General features: G+C 38.9%; 1 protein-coding gene across 2 annotated transcripts in view; it reads left to right on the top strand.

The window, feature by feature from the left end:
* The window catches only part of OLFML1 (olfactomedin like 1), a 17,873-nt gene extending 5,205 nt beyond the window's left edge, over positions 1–12,668 (top strand). Inside the window, exons 3-5 of one of the 2 annotated variants that reach the window (XR_003536822.1) lie at positions 632–1,531; positions 5,901–5,902; positions 12,658–12,668. Coding sequence is in view for 1 of the 2 variants with exons in the window: in XM_027699415.1 (XP_027555216.1) it covers positions 632–1,410 (779 nt within the window). In the remaining variant the exon portion in view is untranslated. Of the gene's footprint in view, positions 1–631; positions 2,864–5,900; positions 5,903–12,657 lie in introns of those variants that run through there. The other variant, XM_027699415.1, reaches the window with a different exon arrangement.
* Positions 12,669–12,970: the final 302 nt, after the last annotated feature.

Here is a 12,970-nt window from a genome sequence, read left to right on the forward strand (position 1 = left end):
TTTGTGACCTATGCATTTGTTCTAGTTCCTTTGTGCTGCAGGTGTTGGGAAGGGGAATGGGAAGATAGCCCAGTGTTTTGGATTTCTGTTGTGCTGATCTATTTTTATTTGTCTTTATAATATAAATGCATAAAAAGAGGCTGAGGATAAGAGAAGTCCTGAAAGAAAAATACTATACATGTGGCATATCAGGAAAATGGAAATTGATTTGTACACCTTCAATAGGAGATAAATTTAATTGTTTTACTGTGTTAACCTAAATCAGAAGTCAGTTCTCTGAAGTAAAAATTATAACCCTATAAAAGAACTGACAAGAATAAGCACAGAATCAGTAACTGTGCTCTTGGTCTCCTCTCAGGTACACAAATGGAATCCCTTTTGGATAACACTGGTCTAATAGAACAAAGCCCAACACACTGTGGGTGGCTGAAGACGCACAGTTTTCTTAGCAGGAATACCTCATATAAAACTATCTTCAGCACTATTTATCATAGCCACACTGCTGACATCTACTGATACATTGACCCTCGTCTTAGAGTAGAACTGAAAGGAAACTAAGTATTTCAAAGAAAGAAAACTAGAAAATTCACAGATATCCTAATTTTCTTTTCCTTTGGGTGTTTCCTTGCAGGTTGTGACCACATGCTTGCAGGTATTAAGTCCCTAAAGATAGTTAAGAAGACTGGAGATAAGCATGGCTCTTGGATGAAAGATCCTGGCAAAAAGCATACGAAGATTTACTTATTAAATGGTTCTGTAAATAATGTTATTTTTGAATTTGCAAATATAATGACATTCATGGAAAACAATCAGACACAGAGTCCTCGCAGAGTCACATTGCCATTTCCCTGGGAAGGAACTGGCCACGTCATATATAAGGGTTTCCTGTTCTATCACAGATATGGCTCCTTAAATGAGATTATTAAATTCAATATACAGAGCAGAAAAGTAGCCGACCAAATGCTACTGCCAGAGGCTGGAAGGATTCCTGCCTATCAGCTTTCCCCACATACAAAAATAGATCTTGCCATTGATGAGCAAGGGCTCTGGGCAATCCATGCAGAGCCAGAGACCGGAGGAAACATTGTCATTACTAAAATCAACCACATAACCATGGCAGTGGAGCACACCTGGGACACACCCTGCAGCAGCAAGGATGCTGAAGCAGCTTTCATGGCATGCAACACGCTCTACGTTGTCCACAACTCTCCTAGTGGAGGCACCTCTCGCATACGATGCGTTTATGATGTTTTGGATGCTGTAAACACCTATGAAATCCCAGCACTGCATTTCCCAAGACGCCAGGGGAGCCATTCCACTATACATTACAATCCTAAAGATAAGCAACTCTTCGCTTGGGGTGATGGATCCCAGATCATTTACAAGCTTCGCACGCAGCAGAAAGTTTAGAATCTTTAGTAACTTTCCAAATAGACTTAAAAGCTGCCAGTCCCACATCAACATGACCAATAATGTGTATTAAAATTACATTATGCCTATCTGTTACAACTTTCACCTATTTCACATAACAGTGATCTTGAACTAATGTCCAATGACGAGTATGTAAAGTCTCCATTGTTATAAACTACATGATGACTAAATGCTACACATAGACAACTCATACACACACCTACTAGTCCTAAAGTCTAAGGTTAATTAAAAGGAATAATAATCCGTCTCTGACATGTTCTCTTCCTCTCAAAATTATGTATTCTGCTTCAGTGCTATGGAAATCAAATCAGAAGTCCTTCCTGTCCAATACACACTATCTGACAATCTCCACTACTCTGAAGGTCGGTTTAGAAAGCCTTCTGATAAGCAATATAAAATCACATGCTTCCAGAGAAATTATCTGTAAGTTTTAACAGGAGAGGTATATTACGTCACAAAAAGAGTACAGACCCTCACGAACATGGTTTATATTTAACATTTAACTCTCATCTATCACATCAAGGTTATTCTTAATCATTGAACTTCTAGACTATTTCCATTAAATTTCCACATTTTTCTTGTCCATATAGCTGTACGGTCCACTTTTGAACCTGACCATACATTAGCTGCAGCTAAATATTCACTCTTATCAGCTTCAAGTTGCCACTTCTCAATATTTTTTTAGTGCATAACTGCTTGTGTGTCAGAAGGAATGTTCCTAGATTATCCTGTTCTGTATCAAACACTATTTTTTTAAATGTTCTACATGTCACTCTTTGTTTCCCTTCTCATTAGTCCTCTTTCAGCATCTAGATGTGAGGCATTTCCCAATGATTCAAATCACTTCCACTGGTCATAGCAGAATCTTTCTCATCCTGTCCTCCAACTCCAGGAAAATACCTGTTCAAAAAGGTTGCCCTGTGTGCAAGGTGGCCTCTTGCACAATGGTGCAAGAGAGAGTATGTCATTGCTCAGTCCTGTGTTAGTGAGTAACAGACAAACTCCAGGTAAATACAAACACATTTTTTTCAAAAACCAAACTGACTTTTAGTGTAAAATACAGGTACTGGCTGTAGTTTTGAGTTTTTGTGTTTTTTTAATTTTAATGACAGCTGTATTTCTGTTTAATAACAAACAAGAAAAAAAATCACGGAGGAAAAATAAACAAAACAAAAAAAGTCTCCCCCAAAACCCACAAAAAGTGGTGCTTGAATAGCAATCCACAGCTGTTTCTACAGAAAGCCCATTTTGTTTTTGACACTGAAAGAGCTGTTGTTCTGCCTAAAAATAGCCGCAGCAGAACAGCCAAATATCAGAGAATGATTTTGAAAAGGACTTCCAGAATTCAACTAAGAGTGTATAGACTCCTGAGCTGCAATAATGATACTCTGCTTTTAGAAAAAAAAACCTGTAACATTCTAAGCAGCCTTAATGACTAGAGCATTACTTCTGTGTTACAGAAGCCATAGGAAAGCACAGTGAAAGACATCTCAGGCTAAAAGTAAAGTGGGTTGGCACTGGTTTCCTATGTGACCATGGGCTAAAGGCAGGGTTGACTATTTGGCCTTTTATTCCTTATCTGTAAAAATAAAAACACCTAAATACAAAATGGTATTAGCCACCTTTGGAAGGCTTTGAGATCTTTTACTGCAAAAAGATGTGCAATCTGCTTTATTTAAGAAATAAAAGCTTTTGATGCAAACATGGATTGAGTCTGTTCTTTAGAAAAGGCATTCTTGGGATATGCCATGTGCCACACTATTACACAACAGAGAAAGCCCATGTTACTGTTCTATGTAGAGCTTTCAATGAGCCATCCTGAAAAGTTCAAGCAGGATGTTCACTGAACCTTGCTGCCTGGGAAATCCAAGCTTCATAATAAATTTAAAGCACCCTGTGCCTGACAGTGGCCAAGACTTCCCACCGGCAGGGGATGGAGACACAGTCACCTTGCACGAGGTCTCCCAGCACTCCATAAAAGAATTGCTCATTGCCAAGGCCCTTCTTCCCCATCACCTGGCCCTGTCCCTGGAGTGTGAGGAGATTCCATCTCCTCTGCATGGAGCCCCAAGGAAGAGGGGAGGAGAGGGGTTGGAATCCTTTGAGCCACTGTGCCAGCACCACACAAGGAGTCTGTTGCAGGCCACTGAAGGAGTTCCTTGGGACCTGAAGGCAGGGACGGTTCTTTTGAGTCTGAAGCTCACTCTGGCTCTATTTTATAGCTTTGAGGATGAACTTTCACATTGCTTTTGTTTTTCTAAATCTCCATGCATATTTTTAGTGTTCTTCTCTAACACAAAATATGATCCGATCTCTGCATTCACCTGTGAGTTTTCACCACATGCGTTTCACCACGGCTATGATAAAGATAAAGGACAACTTATAACACTTCAATCTTGCTCACGCTCTTCCTGGAGCACAACAGAGATTAGGTTACTGGTCCTGCAGCATGAAATAAGCTGGGAAATGGGCTGTGGGTTGGGGTAGCATATGAATTTTGCGGACTGGAGTGACAACAGTATCTTGGGCTTACAGTAGCAGTGACACAGTTGAGAGAGTCATGTGTGTGAATACACTCTGTGCTGCTGATCAATCAACATTCAGGTAAGAAAAAGACAGCATGCTTTCTCCTCCAACTTTTTGGTAATCTCATAAATATATATGATCTCATCAATTTTCATAACTGATAGCATACAAGCAGATATTTTTGAGGAAGTCAGAAGAGGCATTTGGTTAACTCCTGGATGAAAAAGGGCAAAAATGAGAACTGCCTGTTCAGAAATGGAAAGGAAAGAATCACAAATATCTGAACTGAATAATCTGCTCCAGCATAGCAGTTTCCAAAAAGCAAGGACAAAGCACTGTTGGCAAAGCATTAGTAAGTCGTGACAAGACTGCATGAAAGAGGGCACTGACTCCCAGTTCAGGTAGATGATACGATTGTTACCATGGGAATGAAATTGGTACAAGGAGATGAACACAGAGGAGTCTTCATCAGGAACAAAAAACACAAATGAGTTTATGACCTCTACCTTCACCATCTAGATAACATCCATTACTGCCCTTGTCCTCTCACAGTGTGCCTTCTCCATGTGCTCGTTTCATCTGAACCACCAGCTTTTTGCTTTTTCAGAGCTGCATTTTCATGTTCAGACTCGACAGACAGGTCCCTCTTGTGCTGGATCTTTTGCTTTGCTGCAGCTCTCAGGGTACAATCCAGTGCTCTCCGCTATGACAGTGGGATCATCATCCTCCTAACATCAGCAGCACTCCTCAATGCTTTGGCTGCAATAAAGGTCCCTCACCTCTTCACTGATACCAAAGTTACCTTGTCCTTTCCTGCATTAAATCATGACTGACTCTTCCGCAGAAAGCTGGCTCACGTCAGGATAATCTACAAGGATTATGTCCTGTTTGCACTTGAAACAATCAGAATTATCACAGACAGAAAGGTTTTCAGCCTTCTCTGATTTGTTAACACCTGTGTGATGAATTTAAGCTTTCTGTCAACAGTGTGCTTGCCTACTTTTTTGTGGATGCCAAGGATCTGTGGACTGTATGTTAAAAGCAACTTGCCAGTACAGCAGAGTTTGATGCTGGGAGCATGGTGTAAATTATGTCAGTATAACTGGGTTTATTTCTACAGTGCCCATCAGAGATAAGCTTGATTCTCAGAAAATATTCTTCCTTTCTCTTTTTCTTCTTTTCTCTCTGCCTGGATCTGGAGGATGTGAGCCTGTTTTAGCATTCATGCGAGCAGACACCACATAAGAAAAACCCCACACTATGTTTATCAGAGATGGGTTTACCACTAAGCAGTGCAAATATTACATGCCTACTGTCATCCTGCTCTGTAGCAGTGCATTTTTTCCCCTCACATGCTGTTTCCCACCCCTTGTGCCAGGGTCACCAGTCAGAGGACACAGCTGCAGAGACAGTGCATGGAAGCTTAGCAAAGAAACTGCAGAATCAAAAGCATTAAGATGCGGCTCTCATAATACTGAAGAAATAGCTCCTCCTGAAGGCAAAAATCCAGACCCGTGGCTTTTTAAGTTATTTGAACTTTCCATAGTTTTGCATTGCATATAAGAAAATAACATTATTATATTTGCACCATATTGGGCCCTAAGCCCAGAAAAAAAGAACGTACAGAATCACAGAGTCGATTAAGTTGAAAAAGACCTCTGACATCACTGAGTCCAACCTTTGAGTGAACACTACCTTGTCAACTAGACCATGGCACTAGGTGCCATATCCAGCCTTTCCTTAAACACCTTCAGGGATGGTGACTCCACCACTTCCCTGGGCAGCCCATTCCAATGCTTGATAACTGTTTCTCTGAAAAAATTCCCCCTGATGTCCAGTCTGAACTTCCCCTGGTGCAGCCTAAGACTATGTCCTCTCATCCTGTCAGTGATTGCCTGGGAGAAGAGGCAGACCCCAACTGGCTACACTCTCCTTTCAGGGAGTTGTGGAGAGCAATAAGGTCACCCCTGGCCTGTTTTTCTCCAGGCTAAACAACCCCACTTTCCCCAGCTACTCCTCACAGGACTTGTGCTCCAGACCCTTCACCAGCTCCATTGCTCTTCTCTGGACACAGTCCAGCACCTCAATGTCCTTCCTGAATTGAGGGGCTCAGAACTGGACATGGGACTCAAGGTGTGGCCTCACCAGTGCCAAGTACAGAAGGACAATCACTTCCCTGGTCCTGATAGACACACTATTCCTGATACAAGCCATGTGCCATTGGCCTTCTTGGACACCTTGGCACACTGCTGGCTCATGTTCAGTCACTGCCAACCAGCACCTCTGGGTCCTTTTCCATCAGACAACTTTCCAGCCACCCATCCCCAAGCCTGTAGCAATGTATGACCCAAGTGCAGGACCTGGTACTTCTCCTTAGTGATCTTTCCTATTAAACATGCCATAAGTTCTGTGACATCATTACTGCAACTACACAGAGCATTTAGAAAAACAAACTATTGCTAATAGTAGCTGATATTTTAAGGGATAAGACTAAATAACTGACTATGTGCAAGAATTAGCAAATCATATAGGGAGTTTCCCTAAGAAACAAGATCAATTTAGAAACATACCTCTCACCGTGGGTTATGGTATAACATGTATAAAAAAGACAATATTGAAGTTTTTTCCATTTTGTTTATATCTTATACATATCAAAATTTTCTCGTGATTGAAACGAACAGTTAATTTCAAATAAAAAAATCCTGTGCTCACTGACATGAAAATAAGGTCATCTGGAGGTTGTATACAAAGCATAAAGGGGATGTGCACACATGCCCATTATGGCAGGATTCTCAGTATTAGGAGGAGGTTTAATTTATGACTCAACATTTTCCAATGTTATGTGTGCAAATATATGGATTGTGCACTCACACGCACACATATATATATATGTATGTATAAAGCCTTAAAAATTTTTTATTGGTGATATCTGGGTGTTACTCAGTTTTTTCAGCTGTTCACACTGACAGCATAAACCCCGGGTTTAATTTGTCTTGGAATTTATTATTGCAAAATATTTCAAAAAGACAGTTGTTTGAAACCCCTTTTAAAATAATTTTGAACAGGTAAAATCTTCATGTGGGAAAAGGTTAACAAAAAAAAAAAATCTCTGAAATTCTCCCTATGTGTCATATTTATTACAGATAACCATCTGCCTTTCCTTTTTATTTTGAGCTGACTTCTCAGTGGGACTGACCCCATGCAGTGAGTCAGTGCCCACTCCATGATTACAAGACTGAGGCTTTTCTTTCTGCTCTTTGAACTGTTTCTTAAGAGTAGAGGAACAAGGGAAAAAAATATCTGTAGAAAATGTTTTGCTATTTGATAGACCTTTAGGAGTATCTCAAAAAGTAAATACTTCTAAAATGGCTAATTTTTGGGAGTTCTAAGTAGTCTCTGACCTGATTTTCTATTTCCCAATACTGTCTCCATTCAGCTAATGACAGTCTGAAAGATCCAGCATTTGGGAGCAGCGGTAGAAATACCCACTTTAGGACATGTTGGGCCTGTAAAGGAAAATACACCTTTATTTCTGACTGGTTTACTTAAACTTCTAGAAGTAGAAAATGTGTTACATGAATGTTTCTGTCCCAATAAAATGAAAAAACAGTTTAGTGTAGTTTGGTTTTTTATTCCCAGAGCAAACATATTTTAAATCATCACTTTGCTTTTATAAAATAAATTCATTATATACATCAGAATTTGAGGATGTTATGGCCTAGATTTCCTTTAAATTAGATGGGAAGCAGAAAATACCAAAATTGACAAAAAATGTCTTAATCTTGAGAGCTGGTCATTTTTTTTTTCATAATGCCTGCAATAAGTTATGTTTGTCTGTACACAGGACTCTCTTGACCTGCTTGGAGTAGTCAGATTTCTTATTTCTGTTCAGACCTATATGGAGGGTTAGATAAACCTGCAAGAATGTGATTATATAAAGTAAATTTTTTAAAACAAATCTTTGGCATTCTGGAGTAAACACAGTTATTCACCAGTATGTGCAACAACCAACTTTTGTATTTTCATGATTTACATGAAAATTATTGACATGATTTGTGTATGCCACAGGGGTTGCAGCGGTTGTCATAAAGAATATACAAAAATATTGAACTTAATTTGTTTGAAGCAACTGTGGTTTTCCCTACACAAAGTAATGCCTACGCGGAGTACGAGGGTTATTTAACATAAGGAGTTTCAAATGCTGTTTTAACTGTATTTTTACCTTAAACACTATTATGATTTCCAAACAAAACCACAGCCACAGAAAGTGACACAATCAATCCTAACTTTACTAGATCTGTTGTCCTTTTTAGCCTGTAAGTTTTCACAAACTGTGAGCTCAAAGACTTGGAATTACTACACTCTGAGGAACTTACTCACTCTCACGAAGAGGAGAGTGAGATCTCTAATGAACACAGGCTAAGCAGAGGCCCAGTTTGCTGCCTTTGGTCCCTACTATCAAAGCATTATATCCAATTCCTGCTACCTCAGTGCTGTTTTCTGTGTGCTAAACCAACTCTTTCCAAGTTTAGCTGTCGTCAAAGACTCAAATTTCAGCCTGCCCCTGTCTAAGAAAATTCGTCTGAAAAATGGTCAGAAAAAAATAGGATAAAATTCCGTAAGGACAAGAGCAAAAACTACCCTTGGGCAGGAATGGTTTTCACAATTACAAGAAAGCTCCCAAGCTTCAAATATGTAAAAAGCTATTGCAAAGCAGAAGAGAAGCATCTGTCCCCTTTATCACTGATGGCCAGAAATAATTCAAACTGCAGTCAGGTTAGACATCACAAAGTTCTCTGACTACAAGGCTACTGAGCCTTGGCACAGACCTTTTCATCTCAGAAATTTTTAGTGACAGGAGACTCGCAATATCTACTGTCAGGAACAGTATTGGTTCAAGCAACCTTGAATTTTGGCAGGCGATAGATCACAAGAGCAGTTACCTGCAGAGAGGAGGAGTGGTCTCTGGGGCCCTATCTAAGCCATCCTGGCAAGTTAACTGAGAAAAATGAACATATTGTCAGGTGTCTATTTTTTCTCTAGGAATCAGTGCCCCTCCTGAAAATTGGTGAAGCTCCAAAACTGACAAAAGTCACTTGAATAGACCAGCTTTTCTGTATTTGCATATGGGACACTCAATCTGTGTGGTCTGATGTTGCATTCATTTGATTTGAAATATGATTGGCAATCGTTGAAAAATAGATCATTTTATTATCCTTACCTGGGTTCTCTTGTCCCATGTTTGTGATAAATGAGGTTAGAAACAGTATTTTAATTAGGATGCCCAAGTAAAGATCATTTAAATAGAGGACTGTTGCACCTGATTGTTCTGTGACCTCAAAGTTAATCATTATTTTCTTATTCTTAATTGGCTGGAAAAGGAAAGAATCAAAGACATGAACACTAGCTGCTAATGCAATGAATTAGATCCTAAACTTCTTACACATTTACCTTTTATCCAAATACTATTTTATAAGTAATCATCTTACAGTATTTTTAGGAGCAGCACTGATCTTATATTTTGTACTTTTTTCTCTGATCCCATGTAATACCTGCAACTTTCTGTAATCATTAACACACACCCAGAAAGAATTAAGTGCTTTTGGGAGTTTTTAAATATAGGTTTTTTGTTTAAACAACACATATGACCAATTATTTTTCCTTTTAAAGGCCCAGTCTTATACTGCTTGCATTATTACTGTCCCTTTACTTCAACTGAGGATTAGAAGATAGTGCCAACACAATTTCCTGTGTACATACTCAATTTAAAATCAATACTGTCCCATACAGAGGGATGGCTCTCCCTGTAAGAACTGCAAAGATTTACTTTGGCTTTATGCTCACACCGTATTTTTCCAAAAGCAATTTTAATGTGTCTGCTAGATGCATACTGCTCTAATGCCAGCTTTCCAGTGCCACATGTACAGTTGGTAAAAACAGCTTTGACAGAAAAGATTCAAAACCTGGTTTAAACCCTTAGCTCTTCTTTATACAGAAGCAAAAAAAAAAAAAAAAAAAGAGGGAACCATCTGAAATCAGGTATTTCAGTCCCAGAGGCAATCACCTCTGAAGTCTGTGCAGAACTTGTATCATCATGGAAAATGTTATGTCCTATCAGTATCTCAAAAAAAAAAAAATTTATTTCAGTAATCTTTCTAGCAAAAGCAATTTTGCTGAATGCTATGAATTGTTTGTCTGCTCCCCACTTCAGAAGCTCGTGAGTACACCCAGAAAAAATGCATTTCCTATTCAACTGTTTGGCCATAAAGTGCAAACATAAACTTGCAGGATTAATAACAGCAGTAAAGTCAAAATGTATTGCTTTAAGTTTACAGAACTTGCCTGCAGACAAACTGGAAAAACCTCCAGGCTACTCTGAATCCTTTTTCCGCCCCCCCATAGTATTGATATCATAAGAAAAATAACATATTCCCATTCTTGCTGCACATTTGGTACCACTACATTTCTGGTCAGTCTTGTCAACAAATAATTTCTTACTAAATTTCAAAGAAATATCATTAATTCCCCAACCATAAATTGTACGATATAGAATTACAGAATCACTAAAGTTGGAAAAGACCTCCAAGATCATCAAGTCCAATCGTCAACTGAACACCACCCCGTCAACTAAAACATGGCATTAAGTGCCACATCTACTCATTTTTTTTAACACCTCCAGGGATGGTGACTCCATAACTTCCTTAGACAGCCCATTCCAATGCTTAACAACCCTTTTGATGAGGAAATTTTTCCTAATATCCAAACTGAACCTCCCCTGGTGCAACTTGAGGCCATTGCTCCGTCAATAGTTGCCTGGTAGAGAGTTGTAGAGGTCTCTCTGAGCACCCTCTTCTCCAGGCTAAACAACCTCAGCTCCCTCAGCTGCTCCTGATTGTGGTCCAGACCCTTCACCATCTCTGTGCCTCCTCTCTGGACATGCTCCAGAGCCTCCATGTCCTTCTCACAGTGAGCAGCCCAGAACCTTAAATATGCACTTTGAACAAATCTTTTTTTCCCTTAACAAATTTTTACTGAAAGCTGAAATGTTTGTTTTACTAACCAATAGGTATGAAGGATGTACATTATTTTTTTATCCAAGAAATTCAAAATATGTTGGCAACAGTCAGAAACTTGTATGTTTATGTTTTGACATGCACAAGTGCATATACATAAGCAGGAAAAAAAAAAGGTTCACAAGTGTACAAACACAAAACAATCCATATGAGCCACTATAGTTTTCCAGGTGAAATCAAAACCTTATAACCATGTATCTTAAGCTTATTTCATAACAGCACAGTCTTTTTCCTGAAGAGTAGAAGAGATGTAATTTTTTAAAATAAAAACATTTGAGTTCTCACCACCCACCACCATCCAGCTACTTCTGCAACATAAATCTCCAAAGATTTATCAGTCAGAGCACAGCACTGAAATCCAGGTGGTACAATTAAGCTGCAGTTTATCTTACTATACATGATTTTATTGGCTCCCTCTAATGGAATTATAGGGCAAGGAAGGTGCTGATTACCATATCCATAAGCAAAATTTTGGTGAATTATTTATATTAACATTTGCTGTCATTATATTTGTCTGATACTACTCACAACATTAAATTAACTTCAACACTGTAAGTATTAGTATCCATAAACATCACTTCTAATTTCACCCTTGTTTGTGTCTATGCTAAAAGAATTTGTTTGGCTGTTTGGTGAGGAAATGCAACATCACATGAGTGACTAACCAGAAAAGCAATAAGGAATGCTCATAAACAAGGTATGAATACTTTTTGAAAAGGAATGTGGTATGTACACAGAAAGAGAATCCTGGTATCTGACAATGTGCAAGCACAACAAAGGAGAACTAAATTCATATCCTTATTCATTCCATTCCTTCAGGGAAACAAATATTTAATCTGTGTACAGTTGCACTGAATAAAGTCAGCGTTCTAGTTTCTCTGTGAGTGGTGAACTAGGCTTTAAGACCAAAGGAGTTTTTTAAAGGAGCCTGAAAGAAGAGAACCTTTTCCTGAATAGATCAGCTAAAAAGAGATCTTAACAGCAGGAATAAATGATTTACAATATCAAAAAGTGAAACATTTCTCGGGCTGAATGTGTGAGATACAATTCAGTCTGGATGCAGAAAGCTACTGTCTTAAGCTACAGCAATGACAGAAATGCAGCCATTATCATACCAGCAGGTTTTTGATACTGGGGTGCTTCTTTTGACTTGACATAAGTTCATACTTGGGAAAACAATGAGGACCACGGTGATTATAAATACGTTAAAAAAAAATTTAGTTCCATAGCAAGACAGGGCACTTCTGCTAAAACAAATCAGAGCCACAATAAAGATAACTGACCATAGTTATTTCCTGTTCAGAGAGGATTTTTGGGAGACAAAATCTCCTAACTATTTATTAACATAGCAAGTCAAAGAGAGCTCACATTAAGAAGACACAGAGAATAAAACAGTGTTAGGATAACACACAGTAACACATACATTTTAAATATAAGTTTGAATCTGTACAACATAATTAAACCACAAATTACCTGAAAGGGCTTGCTAACTCCCCAGGTATCAAAATTCACAGTGTTCATAAACAACTTCTTCTATGACTAATTCTCTTTTTGTTTGAACTAACAGAAACTACAGCAAGGCACAGAAGGCAAGTTTTAGTTTTCAAACAGAGACAAGTTCATTTAGAGGCTTATATAGCTGCAATCAGTGTGAAATCACAACAGGATTCTGAGGTCATTGGCAGGTTTTCTCACAATCAACCAAAACTCCTGCAGCTGTGGCACTGTGATCAAGCTAAAAACCACCTTTCTCATGCTGGTACTTAACTTGGTTCCCTACCACCTCCAGTCCCAAGGTGCATGAAGGCTGTATAGCTTCTACCCACGAGTTTTAGACCAGTTTATCTCCCATTATGGGATGGGGGCAGAATACATGATTCATAAGGAACATGTCTCTGATTTCTTAACTGGAAATGTGTACATAGGCAGCTCACAGAGAA

Source organism: Neopelma chrysocephalum, unplaced genomic scaffold, assembly GCF_003984885.1.
Source record: "Neopelma chrysocephalum unplaced genomic scaffold, ASM398488v2 Primary Assembly neopelma1_24, whole genome shotgun sequence".
Lineage (NCBI taxonomy): Eukaryota > Metazoa > Chordata > Aves > Passeriformes > Pipridae > Neopelma > Neopelma chrysocephalum.